Source organism: Diadema antillarum, unplaced genomic scaffold, assembly GCF_040938485.1.
Source record: "Diadema antillarum isolate AM-2024a unplaced genomic scaffold, OU_Dant_1.0 seq00001370_RagTag, whole genome shotgun sequence".
Taxonomy (NCBI): Eukaryota; Metazoa; Echinodermata; class Echinoidea; order Diadematoida; family Diadematidae; genus Diadema; species Diadema antillarum.
In genome coordinates, this window is record NW_027272131.1 from 1,664,027 (window position 1) to 1,683,660 (window position 19,634).

The 19,634-nt window shown below is 38.6% G+C and overlaps 1 protein-coding gene across 4 annotated transcripts; it reads right to left on the bottom strand.

Annotated features, from left to right (window-relative positions):
* Positions 1-307: 307 nt before the first annotated feature.
* On the bottom strand, positions 308-13,269 carry LOC139708755 (uncharacterized). Of its 4 annotated transcripts, none has more exons than XM_071620689.1 (5): positions 13,073-13,269; positions 7,452-7,682; positions 5,093-6,695; positions 3,548-3,637; positions 308-1,731 (listed from the first exon to the last, which is right to left on the bottom strand). In XM_071620689.1, exons 2-5 carry the CDS (start codon positions 7,510-7,512, stop codon positions 1,677-1,679), a joined length of 1,809 nt encoding a protein of 602 aa, XP_071476790.1. In that variant the 5' UTR covers positions 7,513-7,682; positions 13,073-13,269; the 3' UTR covers positions 308-1,676. The 4 variants fall into 4 exon arrangements, with proteins under 4 accessions (XP_071476790.1, XP_071476792.1, XP_071476791.1 ...); XM_071620691.1 differs by having other exon boundaries at positions 3,548-3,650; XM_071620690.1 differs by lacking the exon at positions 13,073-13,269 and adding an exon at positions 12,737-13,065.
* Positions 13,270-19,634: the final 6,365 nt, after the last annotated feature.

The window sequence follows — 19,634 nt, forward strand, 5'->3', positions numbered from 1 at the left end:
GTCATGACGATAGCAACATCTATCGAAGATAGCGAGAAGAAAGAAGAAGAGTAGGAATGTTTATATAGCCTATGTATATATATACACATATATATATATATATACATGTTTATATATATACATATTATATACATGTTAATATATATATACATGTTTATATATACATATAAATGTATATATATATATATATATACATGTTTATATATACATATAAATGTATATATATATATATACATGTTTATATATACATATACATGTATATATATATATATATATATATATATATATATAGAGAGAGAGAGAGAGAGAGAGAGAGTGAAAGACAACAAAGGGGTGGAGAGCCACCTTCGTTTTCGATGGACTCACAAAAATTATCCTCTGGGCAGTGTCTTCAAAGTACATACAGTGGAAACTCAGTATAACGAGATACTTGGGACCAAGACATCAGGCATTTTGTTTGTCAATAGTCAATAAACAATACAAAAGAAAGGAAATACATTCCTTGGGACCGGAGAAATTAGTTTGTTATATCAGGTATTTTGTTATATCAGATCTCTTTATATCGAGTTTCCACTGTATTATTACCGGCTGCAGGAATTTCGTATTAATCATAGTCTTCACGATACTGGAATACATTACGCCTACAAGGATTAAATTGAACTGAGAGCCTTAGCCGACTCCAGCGAAATAAACATGATATCTTCATCAGAACATTTCCGACGATTTGAAAGACTTCTAAAAGTGTGTTGTACAACATATACAAAGGAAGATGCTTGAAAGGTTAAAGCCATTAAAGGGAAGACAAGTCTACCGTTGACTACATGAACATAAAAATATTATTGCATATCGCACCATCTCGCCAACTCTTGAAATCAAGAAGGAACTTGTATGAAGCCAAGTTGTTAAAAAAAATGAACTTCGTTAATCTCAAATCATAAAGAAAAAAAAATCTTGAATAAAGTGTCCTGTATATTGAGATAACAATGAAGAATTCAAATATATAACATGAACGTACTGTGTACAAATACATTTCCACATTGTACTACACAAACACTCTCTTGCAGCTAACCATTCGCGCAAACACACACGTGCATACACAAAACATCAATAACATGAAAATAGAATACACACTACTCAGACATAAGTACACGTACAACTTGAAATCATTCTCCCCCCTCGATATTGAATGACATGCTAAAAATATCTCCACTGTCACTAATACACCTTCACACCGATTTGAGCACACTATAATCTCTACCTGACGTTAAAAAATGTGCGCAGATCAAGCTGGGCGTGATTATTTATAGGTTTCCAGCGTGACTTTACAACAGTAATCATCATTGGTTAAGAAAAAAAAAACCCGACAATAATGCCAGAGCAAGACAATTTATTCTCGCACGATTTACACTGAAAAAGTAAACATAATTACCAAGAATCCATCTTTTCAACGCTTACAGTATTCACAGCGACAAGGCACTTAAAATCAGGACATCTGAAAATAAATCTTACAGCTGACTTTACTTCTAAATTTGCAATTTTATGTTAATTGATTCATTTCAATAAACGAAATAGGAGAAGAGAGAATGATATCGGAGGGCTAGCTGGGTCTAGGTCGTCAAGAGACTTGTATCGTCATCGATCACGACTCAACGTCTTCCTCGATCTCGTGGAAGAATTTAACAAGTGAACATCACTGACCTCCACGTTTCAATCACGTCAGTACAAAGGGCTCTGCCGAGAGTAAAGGGGAAAGAAATTATATCACTCAATGTAGATCATGTTTGCGTCGAAGACGTATACCACGCCATTCTTCGCAAACGTGGTTAGATCAAATATCCGCGCCATATGATTAATTAGCATAACAAGTATCAGTACCGTGTCCTGTCGTAACGATTTTTTTTTTTACCCCTCAGGAAGTTCGGCTTGTAACTTAAGCTCAAAATACCGCCATAAACTCTGAGTCATCTTCTGCCGAGATTCCCATCGCGTTTGCCCCAGTGTGACGTCTGACACTTACACCGGACCTATACCCTACAATAAAAGAATAATGACAAGTTGACAAAATTATTCCCTATATCTGCCATCTCCAAGTACATGGTTACGTTTTCACCCAAATCTGATATTCCAGCAACCTGCCCCCTCTTACTAAACAGTATAAGTAATCAATCAAGAAACTTTATCTAATGTGGGATCATTTTTAGCAAACTCCGCTGCAATTGAGGTCATAGCGCGAGCATGGAGACGGATGATTTAATCCTGAAATATGAACTCAGTAGTTTGATATCTTCATAGGCAATGACATGAGTGAAGATGGGTAGCAATATCATCTGGGTGTTGGCAATTTATGACCGATCGCGAAGACGGGAAATCCGAAATGAATACAAGGCAAGAACGTATATTGAACGCAAATGAGGGGAAAATAAGCGCGTGCTGTTATGAGTAAGAAAGAATATGGGTAAAATGAGACTTCAATAAAGTGATATCAACAAAACTGAAGCAGGATTTTAAATGTTATTACTGTTTTTTATTTCTTAAATGACAGGGCGATGTTTGTCCACACCCCACCAGCTATGCGGTGATTTCCTGCTTTTTGGTGCGTGTGCATGTGTGTTCGATGGTTCGTATTGCTACTCGACAAAAATGAAATCACTCTTCGATGTTGAACATGGAATAGTTACGGGCAGCGCAGGATTTTAATGATTATGTAACAGGCGTTTGAGTTGCGGCCCCAGATCAGATATTCCTGGCTCCAGCCCCAGATACATATACACCATGTATTGCAAAGAAGAAGAAGAAGAAGGATGAGGAGGAGGACATACAAGAAAACCGAACAAAACATGCCAACTATGGCAGCAAATTCGTCTGGCGGCATGATAATGAACTTCCGTGTTGGCGTGGAACAAAACAACAACGCGTGTCTATGTGTCAAAGCGGGTCAGCTGCAGGGGGTGGGGCGGGGAAGGGAGGGGTCATCTTTTTATAATTATATGCACCAGACATAAACAACGTGGCTTTTCTTTTGTGAATAGGAGAGCTCGAGCAAAGAATAAAAAAACAACAACTTTGAGTTAAACTCCTTCCTTTCGGACACAGTGACACATGAGTCATAGGCATACAGACATAATCATACTGGCGTCAACCTATGGAGAAGTTGCTCTTTAATTCTACATAGCATTTCCTTTCACCCCTCTGATTTTTCTTTCCTCGTACGAACAATTAGACAGACGGAGAGAGAAAAAGATGTATATATATTATATATATATATATTTATATATATATATATATATATATATATATATATATATAAAACAACAGCAGCAGCAGCAAAAAAAAAACAACAACAAAAAAACAGAGAAAATCATTTCATCAATTCATTTTCCTCTCAACGCAGCCCGCTTGCTGAAAAGTCATTTCGAACTCACCCCAAACCAGCGGAGTGACAGAATGAATCAGAATGGATCAAGGAATGGCTTTCAAGTGTGAATGTATTGATGAATGAATGGATGCGTGGATGAACGCGTGACCAATTTTAAGTCATTGGAGAAACCTTGTCGTCAGTGAAGAGCGGGTTGGTGAAGGTGGGGTACGGATTATCCTCGTTCGAGTCTCCAGTAAGGTAGCCGTAGGAATAGTATCGCTGCATTCGTTTCCTGAAAAAAAGAAAATATGCGTAAGAAAAGATTGTAATTCATTTATGTGCAACTGCATGGTATAACTGTTATCTCTTTTTTATGCCCTAAGATGGGACCGCGATATCATTGTCAAAATCATAAATTTTGGGCAAATAATGAGCAAATTCCACGCATGGCTCAGCGTTTGGAGAGGATAGAAAATGTACTGCCACAAAGAAAAGATGGGTAACTTTTTATTTCCTGAATTTTATCTAGCGACACATTGTAATTCGTTTTGACAACTAATGAAAACTATGCTACTAAAAGACAAAATAATGTCCTTTGATAAACGACAAATTGAAACAAGAGAGCTTTTCGACTTTTGTTCAGAATTATCGTTTGTTGTGGCGTGATATAGGGAGGAACGTTCTCTGAAGTTAATCAAAAGTGATTTCACGAGGTCATTAAAACTCTTAATTCATATTCGAATGACTTGGTACTAACAAAGGTAAATATCGCCTGATAGATAATGCCCGGGTGAATAGTTTTAACCAAGACCCGATACCCCGCTTGGATAGTTTGCACAGCATAATCTTTATGGTGACAAAGGTTTATCCTTTAAAGACACATGACTGGTGATATAAAGTCTCTATCTACAATAACACAAGCGTCGTTGAAAATACTAGAAGCACTTTATGTGCTCTGCGGGTTATGAATCAGTACTTGTTGTGACGTGTCAGTTCATAACGTCATCAAAACTACGAAGCATTGGAGAAACTGAGATTCAAGTTGTTGAACTCAAATGTATGCCACCAAGAAGAAAAAAGGAGAATTGCAATACATACAGGAATCTGTTCCGCTGAAGCAAAATTTGACAATTACTATTACAAATCTTTGCTCGCCTGACAATTGAAATTGTTACTCGGAAATCAGTTTCCTTGTATTTTCATCATTGTATGTCATATTGCCAAAGAAACCTGAATAAAAAATGTATCGTGAAAGATACTCTTTCGCAATACTACAGCTTGTTAAATTTCTCATACCTCGTCTCTTTCAATATCGAAAGCATTTTGATAAGAGACAAAAGACAATTTTGCCTGATACGATGTCATTCACTGAACTGACCATTATTGTGCTTTTGGTAGTGTTCAAAGAAAGTCTCGTTTGCAAAATGTATGTAAACCCACCACCCAGTAGGATATCAACCTTGATTTACTGCTGCCTGCTAAACGACCTTCTTAGAATATAATACTGTCAGGTTTATGGATGCGCAATATCCTTCCTCCTTTCTCATCAACATCAGACACAATAGTGGACTTTACTTTAAGCAAGAGAGCAAAAACTCTGACTTACTGAACTTGTTTTCGTCTGCCATGTTTTACCGTCATGTTTATGGATGCACAATATCCTTCCTCCTTTCTCATCAACATCAGACACATAGTGGACTTTACTTTAAGCAAGAGAGCAAAACTCTGACTTACTGAACTTGCTTTCGTCTGCCAATCAAGAAAATGACCACCAGGATGAGAAGGATGGCACAGATTCCACCGCAGACTCCGGCAATGAGAGCCACATTAGCTGGCGGTTCTTCCGGCTCACCATCTTCCGTGGTCTTGCTGAAGTCAGTGGCCACGCTGTGCTTGGACGGCTGCGTTGCTGTCGACTTTGCAGGAGGAGGCTCCGAGCCCGCCGTACCCTTTGTGGCACCCCCTGTGTTTGTCTTCAGCGGATACACCGTGGAATATTCCATGTGCTGTGTGAAGAATCCCGTAGGCTCTATACTCGGGTATAGCCCTTCAGAAGTGGCAACGGATGGAGACGTAAACTCGGACGGCGAAGTCCATTCCGTCACAGTCGTGGACTCGGTTGTCGACACGTTCCCTTCCGTAGTCATTGTCGGTTCCAGAGATGTGGTGGCGTTGAATTCTTCAGTTGGTCCTGGAGTGGCAGTTGTCTGATTTTCATTCGTTTCATTTCCCCCTGGAGTCAGGGTTGGTCCTGAAGTAGTCAGCAGAGTTTGGTTTTGAGAGGTCGTATTCCCTCCAAGGTTTAACGTAGTCTGCTCCTGCGTTGACACATTCCCAGCCGGTGTTAATGTAGTTTGTCCCACCGCCAGTGAAGATAGTCCCTGTGTCGATGCGTTTGACTGTGGTGTTTGCGTGGTCTGTCCAGGTCCTGTTAATGGCTGTCCTTGCGTTGATACGTTTCCTCCTGCAGTTGCCGTTGTCTGTACAAGGGCGGCCGAAGTTTCCTGCAATCTCGTGGAAGCGACTCCAGTAGTTTGAACAATTCGTCCTGGAGTAAGTGACGTTTGAACCCCAGTAGGAGAAGTCTGACCAGTTACTTGAGTGGTTTGATTAATCTGTACCGGAGTTAGCGACGCTTGCGCCCCGGTAGGAGAGGTCTGATCAGTGACTTCAGTAGTCTGAACAATCTGTACCGGAGTTAGCGACGCTTGCGCCCCGGTAGGAGAGGTCTGTCCAGCCACAGGTGACGTCGTTTGCAAGTTCGCCTGAGATGTTTGTCCCAAAGACGTAGCTTGTCCCGAAGGATTCGTGGCTAATCCAGTAGTTGGGGAACCTTGCGCCGTCGTAGCTGCAGATTTACCTGTCGGCTCGGTGGATACTCTGGCTTGTGATGTCAGAGCTACGGTCGATTGCAATTGCCCAGGGGGCAATGATGTTGAATTCAGTGGAGCTGTTGTCAATCCGGTGGTTGCCGTTCCCTGGGGAGCAGTCGTTATATTCCCTGTAGTCACCGGTGTCTGTGATGGAGCCACCGACGTAGCATTGGTTGCTGACGTGGTCGCCGTGTTCTGAAATGCACCTGTCGTCGCCCCGGTGGTTACCTCCGTTGCACCCACATTGACAGGCGTGTATGCCGTTGTGGCCTGGGTAACGTCGGTCAACCTTCCTGGTGTCGTCCCATCGGTGGGGATCTCCGTAACTCCAGTGTCAAGGCTAGTTGCCAGAGGACCAATACCCGTCGGTTCCGTGCCCAGTGTACCGTCTCCTCCAGCAGGGGAGAATAAGTCAGTCGAAGCAGGAGATGTTGGTGTCACCGTTATAGCGTCGATGATATAAACTGGGAGAAGAAATGATGAACATGATGCGATGATTTTTCCGCAGTGTTTCAATCTAGTCTTTTGACAAAGTTCGAAAAATCAGTGCAATTTGTGTGTGTCCTTTTTTTTTCAATTTACTAGCTGGCACGAAATATTTTCTCAGTGTAGAATCTTTTTTTCTGACTCATTACAAAATCAGAGACAAAATGTACGTAACGAAGAGACGACGTCATTTGAAATATTTGCGTTTGCTAATTCACATATACGCACACACACACACACACACACACACAAAACTACAACAGCACACATACGAGAGAATAGTCTTTCAACCGACTGTAGTTCTCTTGGTCTACCCTCAAAACAAGGGAGACAAATATTTCAAAAGTTGTAGATATTATATCTTTTAATTGGACAGGATTGAAGATTGGTAATACCTTTTGCTACACTGGACAATCTGCACATCCTGACAGTTAGTACTGAATAACTATAGACACAACCTCCCGACAACTTGAAAGTCTACATCTGTTTCAGGTTTGTTTGTTTTTTTCAGAACAGCTCTCATGAGCTCAAGTTGCTACCTTGATGGCCAACAATACCGGCATTCAAAACTTCGTAACGGCGAGACAAATGTCCGAAAAAAGAAATATTTCTGTCATGTTGTGTATTCTCTGATAGCTTTTCTTTCTTCCTTTGGGAATCGACATTACATAAAAGGAACAATATCAGGGTCATATGCTACAATATGAAATAAGTTTTTTGTCACTTTTATTTACCTTGTGACAGCAGCAAGACTGTAGAAAGCACCAGACCAACATGTATTTCAGAAGGTTGCATCGTAGCAGGCAGCGTTGAGACAACGGTATTGCAGAAAAGTGGCTACAACTTTGTGCCGATGCTCTTTTGTTGAGTGAGATCTAGTGGGGGTGTTACCGACGTGGTGTTGGTGGAAGGCTGAAACGCGAAGTCTCAGAATCCGGTAGATGAAGTCTGTCTGTAGATGATGCCTTTGAGAAGATGAGAGTGGGAGAGAAAAGGGAAGAAGGAGAACATTTTGATGAAAAGAAAGATGAGTACTCGAAGATCAGTTAAGGGAGAGAGAGAGGGTGTGATAGGGAGTGACAAAGAGGGGAAGGAAATTCAGCAGTGTAGTAGGGGAGAGGTGAGGGGAGGGATACAAGGGGATATCAGTGTACCTACCATTGATTCGATTGGGACATTTCGTAAAATGCCATCTCGGAGACATTTCATAGTTTGCCGATTATTATCATGCCTATAAAGGTGTATACTTCATGTACGCTACATTCGATATTTTAAGGCTCCAAAGGTAACTATGGAGAGGATCGTTTGTGATGGACATTGAACGCCTCCCGAACCTTGCTATATCACTATCATCTCTTAAACAGCCAGAGTAACATTATGTTGTACCAACAAATTGCCACATACAATCTTATCACCAATCTCTTTAATTGCTAGGAATAAAATTATATTGTATCAATATAATTGTAATACATACTATGGACAGGTTGAGCTTGCAGGGTATCCACGTAACCTACTTTTCAATGTTGTGTGTATATGTGTGTATGCGCGCGTGTATGTGTGTGTGTGTATGTGTGTGTGTGTGTCTGTGTGTGTGTGTCTGTGTGTATGCGATATGAATTTGGAGGAAGGACTCAGGAAACGTATGAAAGCTTTCCATCTGTAGGTCCTACTGGGAATTGAACCGCCGACCTTCCGCTTCTGAATCAGAAGCTTTCCACCGAGACAACTCGCATCAACTCAATTGAGTTCACAGGCGAATTTTCTCCATGTATAATTCTTGTCAACTATTCAACAACAAGCAAATGAAAAGAGGCCATTGCAAGGTATCAAAATATCTAGAACACTTGGCCAATCAAATCGTATGATGATGTAATGTTTCAAAGTGTGGGCAGAAAAAGGAAATTTGCATCAAATGTCTGATGTGTACGATTTGGTACATACGAGATTATTGTGATATGAGGTTTAATGACTATGTTGTATGGTATTTGATTACAAAACATACAATGATATTAAACACCCTTGATTGACAGAGGGTCTTGTCTCGATATATATTCTTCGAATAGAGGTGAACCGATAGCAAGCATTAGATTAACAAAAAGAGAAAGGGCAAGAGAAAGCGATAGAGACAGGCAGAGAGATAGGCACAATGGACACATTAGTATGTAAGAATGAAATGAGGTGAAGAAGGAAGTAAGAACCCAATCAGGAAGAGTGAGATTTAAGGAGGGTATTATGCGATCGGTATAAGATCTGAGGGTTTGAGGGGTGGTGCCAAGTGCAGCTATTTTTTGTCGTATGATATGTGAAACAGTATGCCCAATAAATGTGGTCATCAGGGCACCGTTTCATGAAAGTTGTCAGCCCTGACAAGTTCGTTGTCAGTCTCTGAAAATTTCAGTAAAATCCTTGGTTTTGATTGGCTGAGAAGCTGGTCACTGACTGTTACTATGGTAATTGTCAGAGACTAACAACTTGTCAGGACCGACAACTTTCATTAAATGTTGCCCAGGTGTGTAACTCTGCCCAGGTATGTGACTCTAGGATATAAAATTTAATGTTAGCATGAAGGAATCATATAAAGGAAAATTTGGCATAATATCTCTATTAGCCAAATGGGACTATCGCAGTTTTGATCGGAATCATACATGTGAATCTTATGACACCATTGACGTATCTACGATTATTCTCCTTAGGTAATATCACACGTTCGATCAGTTAGACCAAGTGAAAGGGGAACCAGTCTGAGTTTTGAACCTGTCACCTACAGCTTACCGTGCCTAGTGGTGTCTCCAGCTAAGCAAAAGCTAGTCTGTACGGTATTAACACGATTAAGTTGGAATAAATACCCAATATCTCATCCCTCTTTCGTTCTCTCTGGTATTACAATAATGTACTCTAATCTTTATGTAGACATATTTTCACGATTATATGTATTTCTGTTTTCATTTTTGAATGATTTGGCTTTATAGGATTTCATCGTAATACTTCACTTGGTGGGAAAAGTAGGACAATCTCTAGTGGCAGATAGCAAGACGACACAATGCATGTTGCTTGAAATGATATTGCAGATTAAAAGATAAAGTGGGTAAATTTATGACAACTTTTGTGGCGTTTTTACAGCATCTAAACTATTAAAAGATAAAGTGAAATGGTTTAGGTATGTGCATGTTTTCTATAAGTGAATATATTTTATGGATAAATAACAATATTTGTTGAATGTAACGGAAATGATTCAGACGGATAAAGATTAAAATGGTTGCAATTCCCCCAATAATGTTTATTGATAAGGGAGTCGGGCTTAATCCTATAATCAAAAACATGCCAACTGGTAGCGTTTATACAGATTGACAACTCACACACACACACACACACACACACACACACACACACACACGCAAACACGGACACACTTGAGCACAAACTATTTTTAACATTGCTTTAAGAAGAGTTATGATGTACAAACGTTTTCCAGAAGTCCTATGATTAATTCTTTTGGTATACCGCACCTACCAGCACTTGATTTATGAACCATATATATTTTATTACTAATTACAAAACCACTAAGAATAGTTTTTTTTTCTAAAATACCATGGTCAGATATGTTACATACAAGCATTATGTTGCATAATTATATTGCAACATAGATAAGTTGCAATGTTGTATAATATGTTATGAATGCATCTATATGTTACAAAGAAGTATATCAAGGCTTTCGTGCAAAGTCTCTAACGATATCTATATTCCTGGAGACTATTATATAACTCATAAGTCTATGAGGTATATAATATATAATTATGCTCTTATAATCATATATACTCTATCAAAGGCAATGACATTAACATCATTTATGTGTCTTTTCATCGTCCGGTGATAATGAAACTTCGCCCCTGGTGAAGGACGGGAAAACACAGTTGGATGAGAGACAATTAATTTGTCACTGACTGAGTATAAATTTTGATATAAAAGCGAGCAATATGAACGACTCGTAATTTAATGAACTTCCAGCAATTTATGAACTTAAGTCCAAATCAGTAACTTAAACCTGTAGTTTTCGTATCTATGTATACCTCATTTCCTCGTCGAGAATCGAACACAACCCACTGTCCTTATATATATGACTGGCTTCTGGGGAATTGGCATGACTTGACGCGTTGAAGACTGCGTCAGCCCTCCCGTCCCTGAACCTGCACAGTCGCCGATGTAGATGGACTGTAACATGCTTAATATCCCCTTCGGGTTGTAACTACCCAGCACATGATCATGAATATGACAATGATTATCTTCTCTGTTTTTGTTTTGTTTTGTTTTGTTTTGTTTTTTTGTTTTTTGTTTTTTTGTTTTTTTGTTTGTTTTTTTTTTTTTGGGGGGGGGGTCGAGTCTTTCTTGTAAGGAAGTGTGTCCCTTTGGCAGATTTTAGTCATTAACATGTCTGCATTTTCCATCCGCAATCTCACTTGGGGTTATTAATTATTAGTGAGTCGCATGCTGGAAGCATGGTAGACCCATGCAGTCTGTTTCCTGTTTGTACCCATTTCAGATTAATGCACGGGTGCACACGTGCAGCAAGTGAGTATTGACTACATGACAGTCCCAAAGAGATACCTACTTTGCAACATGGGGGCGGATAGACAGACAGACAGACAGACAGACAGACAGACAGACAGACTGACTGACAGACTGACACATAGATGGATAGAGATACATTATCTAACGAGATGGAATATGCTTGACCCGGACATACACACTGTAGTTCAATATATAGGCCTATGCTTTCTAGGCTATGTACTTTCTAATCGGTTGTGACGAAGTTAAAAACAACACCTACTACAGCAGGTACTCTCTCAGTCAAAAATCAAAGAAAGTAGGATAAGACACAAGGGCGTAGTATTTTTCAGTGTAAAGATGTCACAATCCATGCATCACCCGTAGTCAACATTTGAAGACAGATGCACGTTTCCGAGATTTTTTTTTATTTTTGGACTTGAAGCCCATGAGGTGCAAAAAAAGGAGGGGGCAATGACAAAGAAATAGAGAGAGCGAGAGGGAGAGAAAGAAAGATAGATGGGTGGGAGGGAGTGAGATCGATCCATCGATGATCCATAACAAGTTGTGGATAACAACGAGCATAAATCGAGGCAAGCATAAGATTTTCAATCTTCTCCCTGTCATTAGCACGATAATTGAGAAGTACAAATTCATGAGTGACAGAAGGTATTTCAATGTGTGGGACCTAGACTTTGGGCATTCTTTTCCTAGTTTCTTCGGATAAAAAGCAATAACAAACAAACAAACCAACAAACAAACAAACAAACAAACAAACAAAAAACTTATTTTTCTCTTTTTTTTTCTATTTTGCGTTGTATGCAAAGGGAAATATAACGAATCAAATAGACATAAAATTAGTTTCAATATTGATGGCAATACATCAAATACACACGTGCCGGTGAAAATCTTTCGTAATAATTAAATATTGAAATTGCATGCAATAATTTCATCAATATGCTACTGAGTATATTGTATCGACATTAAAGGAATGCAAGTGAGCTAACGACAAAGTTGAAAAAAAACCTGATAAATTTGTCTCAATCCCACTTCCCTCAGCAATATCTCGATAGTATATTTGTGGATTCGTCTGTTGACAATATCTCCCTTATCCCTTTTTTTGTTGTTCGGTGCATATCTGCTTTTTTCCCCCTCACAATTACCAGGTATACTCTATTGTCTTTTTTTTAATGCGGTATGTATAATCATACGGTAGTACAATATGTATCATCTAATACATACATGTAAAACTTACATATGCATGCACAGCACATACACTCATATACATACATCCATACTTTATACATAGTATAAATACACACATACATACATAGGACCACATACATACATACATACACACACATACATACATACAGACATACATTTATACATACATATCTATACAAACATCTGTATCCATCATGTAAAGGCCTATTGTAAAGGCCTATACTGGATTATCATGCCTACGTGCACTTACCTGCAGCCAAACATTTAGAACCCGTGCATGTGTTTGAGAGAAGTTTTCGATGATCCACGGTTCGAAAGTGTTCATGCACGGTGACTGAAGGATGACGCATGCGAGTGACACTAATGTAAGACGATTAACGTCGAGTCTAACCGACTTGCGACGAAGCACCCCTAACACTATCCAGTGAAGCACTGTATGAGAACTGCATGTGCACCACAACTAAATAAGCATGTATGATATACAAGGTGTTGGTTAGGGAGAGAGACAACGAAGGTTTAGTAACTGACACAGACTGAACGTAGATAGCCGGCTATTTATGACTTCACTGTGCGCTTTTATGCTCACCTTGTCAAGCCAGCCGTCGCCTCAGTCTGGTCGCTCTCTGGAAACACAATGGTTACTCGTCCTTAAAGCTTGTCGCGAGAAAGTTAGAGAAACGGGAAATGAAGGGCACTCATTGAGCTCATATCCTTAATTGCCACTGATCTCGACGTGTGATTAGTTCTGAGCGCGCCGATCCGAAGACCGTACGTCTAGCTGACGGAAATTGGAAAAAAAAAGATCGGTCGCACTGTTTTTCCGCAACCTTTATACTTTGGACTGACGATGATAATCTCTTTAGACGAACGTGCGCCGCTGTTTTAAACATACTGGAACGACTTACACCATAATGCTGAGAAGTTGCGTTGATCTTGCTGTGATCAGCCCCCTCTATAAATACTAACTGTTGGTGACCGCCCCACCATGCGAACTCAAGTATGGTCTAAAACACATGTTGAAGAGCAAAGGGGGGTTCTGCTACATTTTGGAGGTAATCAGATTTACGCAGCATGCGTTTGTCCAATATTTTTATCTTCGTCGGGAAAGATACGACGCGTTACATCCGATCAGTTATCAAGTTCAAGGCTTAACTAACGCGTTCTTGATACTTATCAGCATTATTGCAATAAGCACGCCGTTATGGCAATATAGTTTTATGCCACTCTTCCGGGAATAGCAGAACGAAGAGGAATACATGTATTTCAGGTGGAGGAAGCGACGGTATGTAAAAGGAAAGACAGACTTGACTTGCTTCATCGATCACATTGAGTGATGATTCTCTTGACACTTTTGTGTCAGTCGACAAAAGTGGGTTTAAGCTTGTTGTTTGGCCGATGGGGGGAAATTCAGAGGACTGAGCGACAAGTAGGCATACACAGATTAAATGCTTGTTTACCAATGAGAGCAGTGATTTTAGAAATGTTCGAGACATCTTTAGGTGCATATATGTAGGTCAGTTGTATCACAAAACATCCTACCATAAAACATTGCAATAAAGCCTAAATCATAAAGAGATATCACTATTATTCTCACTGAACCATAACTGCAGACGGTCTAGTCTAGAAACAATTTAATGATTGCTATTGTTCACATTTTTTATATTTAACAATACTTAACATTGATTATACTGATTAACTTTTTACAGTGGTTGTTTCTATCCTTAACTCACATTTTAGAACTATTTTGAAGCACTAAAACTGGGTTTTTGTTTCATCTGCAAATGGTAAAATATGTATTTAATAAATTATAACCTATTCTAAACACCTTGTCGATGTCTATGAAGATGAGCGATCGTCTTGACAATGTGTGTAAAATTCGACTGTCGGAGCAGTGTAAGGAGTTTTTCTTTGCTCACTGTGTAGAAAGGTCGGCAGGCAAGGCGGGTTCCCAAATATCCAGTAATAAGTGTCTGTCTACCTGTCTCGCTGTTTCTATGTTTGTCTGTTAGGTCCTACATGTTTATGTGTGTGTGCGTGTGTGTGCGTGCCTAATATTGAATGAAATTCAAATAAATAATATCATAAAAAAGAGTGTGTGTATGTGTGTGTATGATTGTGTATGTGTGTTTGCGTGTTTCAGGATAATGGCTAAACCGTTCTACTGTTGTATACGTCAAAGCTGTTTTCAAAGTTGATTAAAGCATAAACATGTGGGCATTTTCCTTATACAATTCACATCCAAAATATTATCTATTTTGAAATATAAAATACTATTTATTTTGAAATACGAAGAAAGTCATATTGGTTTGACCATACAAATTGCAAATTAGATTTAGGAGAAGATGTGAAACAAGAAATCACACCCAAGGCACAGAGACTCGTCTGGCAACTTTCAATTAGCTGAGCCATAGTTCGCACTTAAATGAGACACAGGAAATTACCGCTTAGCGCACAGTAAAGGGTTAAGCCAGTTCGCAAAAGGCAGGACCGACACTTCGACAGATTTGAAGAATGGCGAAATAGCAAACAAGAAGAGACGTTATCTATCTGACGTTATTGTACGTCCATTTTGTTAGCAAAATATTAAATGTTCGTAAGTCTGTGTGTGTGTGTGGGGGGGGGGGGATCCGGAGAGGGAGGGGGTGGAGAGAAGTGTCGAAAAAGCGCGTCTTCGTATTTAAATCTATGTATATCAGAGTTGGAAAAAAAAACCGTTTCCCTCGTATGATGAAACCGGGCTATGATGTGCGTGAGAGGGAGCGTGAGAGGGGGGGGGGGGGGGGGTGGGGGGAGACTGTCATTCCTTTTGCCCAAATGACAACTGATTGTGCCTGTCGTTTGTTTCAACTATAGTGAACTTTTGTTTTTCGAATAATATTTATTCACTTCCAATCAATTAATGCAAGAAACATTAATTGGTATTACTAAACAACATAAGAGAATAATTTCTTTTAGAAATAACTGAAATAATGATACATTTTCATGTTTCAATATTACACATAGAAACGGCAATAATACAAAATGATTACAGAAAAAAAAATGGAAGTACATTATATCTAAAATAAACCCCCCCCCCCAAAAAAAAAAAAAAAAAAATCCCCATAGTTGACCTACCTACGATTCCTAACCGTATACTACTTTACTATAATTACCAAAAGAAAGACACTTCACTCTTACATTAATTACCTATCCCAGCAGGATCCCTGCACACAACACACATACACACACACGTACGCACACACCCCACACAGTGTAAATGTGTTCGTTGTAAAAGTGCCGGATGTATTAAGGATTGTTTTAATTTTCTTCAAAATGCAAGCTTTTTTCATTTGTTTTTGTTTTTGTCTTTAACATGTATACCGATTGTTCGTTAAGTTTGCCATGTAATGTTCGTTTTGTTCTTGCTTTTGATTGTTCGCACATTGTAGTGTAAATCGACGCGGGATCCCTTGTAAAGCAGGTCTTTGAATAGATCTGTATGGGACTATCCTGCTTTAAAAAAGTAATAAAAAAAGCCTCTATTTTGTCCTCATCAAAACTACCGGAATGCTAGGCTTTGTGGTCCAAAATAATTGGACAGTTTCACACTCCTTGTGAGAGAAGTAATCATAATGATTGACAGTCATCGCTGTGAAGGAAGCTTTTTTTTTGTAAAGTTATTACAAGAACAAAATGAATCCGACTATAAAAATTTGGAGGGAAAGATCTAGTAAGCCCTATCAGAGAACACTCCTTGTCAGAAGCCTTACAGGGAATTTCGGACCAGACAAAAGTTGGTTTGAAAAGAAAGAGTTGAATATGGAGAGACCTCTTGAAACAGCACTAAAGAGCGCATCATCTTCTGTTTATCACTAGACACGATGCCCTGCTATCAATGGAAATGCACAATATTACCTAGGCGGAGCTATTGTACAAGCATAATTATAACAGTGAATTTTGATTGTATTTGGATTTCAAGTAAGGAAGTTACAAGATACAAGTGTACGCTATTTTTCCGTAACAGTTCTAGAACGGTTGATATGAATATGCAACTGAGCGAGCGGTTGTCACTACCTCAGTTTCCATCAATAGTTTAAAAGAAAATATGAAAATTCAATTCTTCTGAAAAGGGTTAAACATAAAATTCCAAGCTGAGTAACTTCAAAGTGATGATAAGATCAGAAAAAAAAAACACAAACAAACACACGCACACAACACGGACACACACACACACACACACACACACACAAAGGTTCAAAAAGTTTGTTATACTGAGTACGGAGTTTAAAAATTCAGAGTGATTGTGATGAGGAAAAAGTGTTTTCAAAAATCGTAAAAATTTAACAATGGACGAGGATGATGACATAACAGCTACACATAAGAATGCATGATTGAATGCTCCAGGAAATAGAAAAGAAGAAGCATGCATAAATTCTACACAGGTGAAGTTGAGAAGCAAGTGGTATGGTAATGGATTATACTGCTACATTACTAGAATATTGTGAGCCTCCTGTGTCATAATCCTTGTTCAGTGTAATTTGTCTTGGGTTTATCAGGGAGGTGAGACTCAAACCTCCCTGGGTTTATCTTCTCAAAGACCACAATAGATTCCACAATTAATCTATGCATGGCACTGTGTATTCATGCAGGATATGATATAACATTATGAAATCGTCTGAAATTTAGCATTTTAAATCGAATTAAGGGAACCAATACATTGCAGCGATGTTTTTCTTATTCAAATACTTGATATATTTTATTTCTTCATTGCAAATTTGAGCAAAATCGCACAAGGAATAAGGAAGGTACTAACAGATCTTTGAATAAATGAACCGTAGAGGGCGACAAATTAACTCAGGATGGAATTTGTGGACAACTCTCTATTCATTTTCTACACAAAATTTCAGTATTCTAAATTTTCTCTTGATTCACATAATGGTTTAACTCCAAAACAAGCGCTTTCAAAATGCATTCCTTCACGCCATATTTGAGTTTCAGAGTAGTCACACTCATTGTTGAGAAAAGTTTAAAAATGTAAAATTCTATGAGTATTAGAAACATTGGGGACATGTCCACAAATACGTCACAAGCTGTCTGCTGCCCTCTATATATCTAACTTCACAAAGCTGGGTTCTCTTATTTTGTTGCCCGATTTGGATCAAACTTGCAGTGATTAATTCGAACATGTCAAGCATTTGAATGAGAATAACGTAACATAAAGGTATTGGTTCCCTATTTATTAATAGCTGAATCAGACACACTCCGTCCTCTTCAGTCCTGTCCGAGTGAAGTGAAGGAACCAAATAAATAAATAAACGCACTTTGGCGTGGTAAGGAGATTATTACTTTCAAATCGTAATACATGTATTATCCCCTCTGAAACACTTGCACACACCTGGCACTGGGTGTAGCACTGAGCTAAGGAGATGAAAGCAATAAGAAAACAAACAGAAAGGGCAGGCCAATGCGATTACAAGCAATGCGATGCGATGACACTGCGCTATTTTTATTCGCTCGCTTTAATACGAGAGGCAAAGCAAATGACAAAAATACAGCAATATTATAACAGTATATGCGGCACGGGTCTGAGCCAATAACACAGTGCTTGACACCACGCAAATATTGACACACACGACTTATGTAGTGTCAATACTGCACAAAAACTCATTATTCCGTGACACTAGACTTGTATCGTGAACTGATAAGCTAGACGTGTGTACTTTCCTCTAGTTGGCATCGAATGATTTCATATAACAATGAAAATTATCAAAATTAATCATGACAATGCCGTTGAGCTCGATAGAAAGAAAAATATGACTGTAGTTACAATGTCATTTATTATGGTACTGAAAATAAACATCTGAACCATTATCAAATAATTTTTGCAAATGTATGCCCTGCTGGAAAGAACACAGTGCCCCACAGTGTGAGAAACACAATGTGAAACACATTGTGAACACAGTGTGAAATCTCTCTTCACACTGTTAAATTTGTGCGTTGTAACAGTGTGAACACAATGTGAGTCATCAAAACACAATGTGAGTCATCAAATCACAGTGTGAAACACAGCGTTACTATGTGAACATTCTGTGAAAACTACACCAGTGTGAAATCATCTTCACATTGTTAAATTCGAGCGTTTTCACATAGTCGACTATGTGACCACACTGTGAACACACTGTGTTCTTTCCAGTAGGGTGATTGCATTATAATTAATTTCAAATACAAATATCATTTTAATTATAGTCGCTGTCATTAAACAGTTCATTGATCTTATCAGTAATATCATCACTTATTTTTGTCAATAAACACTATGCTTTTCATGAACATTCACATTTTTTTAAATACACAAATCAAGAAAGATATATATTTAGACTTATCAAATAGAAAGAATACGTATCAAATGTTCTTATGTTAGCAACATCACAAGTAGGCCTACTTTGGTTTGACTGTTGGAAAGACCATTCACAATAACAAAAAGGTCTGAATCAATCGGGAAAAAATTCTTTAAATGCTTTTGTGTGGGCAATATGATTTTTTTGATTTGTCTATTTCAAAGACATATCACAATAAAAAAGAAAGAAAATAAGGTCTGAAATTTAACAGAACTCATCATGTAGCTCGATAAACAGCAGCAACAATAACAAAAAAGAATGTGAGTTCATCAGTATGTCATTAATTCTACAGTAATAATGTATTAAAGATAACCGTACATAGTTCACAAACCGCACGACACTTTATGCCTGTCTTGGTCCCACCAAAGTAACACATGAAATTCCACACTACGCGAAACACTGAGATTTCATGATTTCTTTTCTTACTTTTGATGGAAACCTTTACCTGATTCTTTTTGTCTGATTCTACTCTGCGACGTGAAAATAGGCATGAAAGCGTTTTTACATACATATACCATGCGCCGAACTTTCGGCGTGCATGCAAATGGAGCAAATCGCATGGATCCAAGCTTGCACGGTAAAAGGAGTCGCAAATTGCACGAATGATAACGTAATAGTAAAATGGGACAAATGATCAATTACAAACAAACAATCGAAATGACAAGGATCTAAGTGTTACATAAATGTTGTTATATCAGACAAGTCCCTCTCAGAAAAGCCTTGGGCAAGCTTTCTGATTCTAAGAAAAGTCTTTTCTGTAAATAATGCGTCGGA

Bases quoted from the DNA above. Each gene is read 5' to 3' on its own strand.
- LOC139708755 (XM_071620689.1), bottom strand. From the start codon at position 7,512: ATGCAACCTTCTGAAATACATGTTGGTCTGGTGCTTTCTACAGTCTTG. The intron at 3,638-5,092 runs GTAAGTCAGAGT...AAACGAATGCAG, and splicing joins GGCAGACGAAAGCAAGTTCA to CGATACTATTCCTACGGCTA. The intron at 1,732-3,547 runs GTTTCTCCAATG...TACTCTCGGCAG, and splicing joins CGCTCTTCACTGACGACAAG to AGCCCTTTGTACTGACGTGA.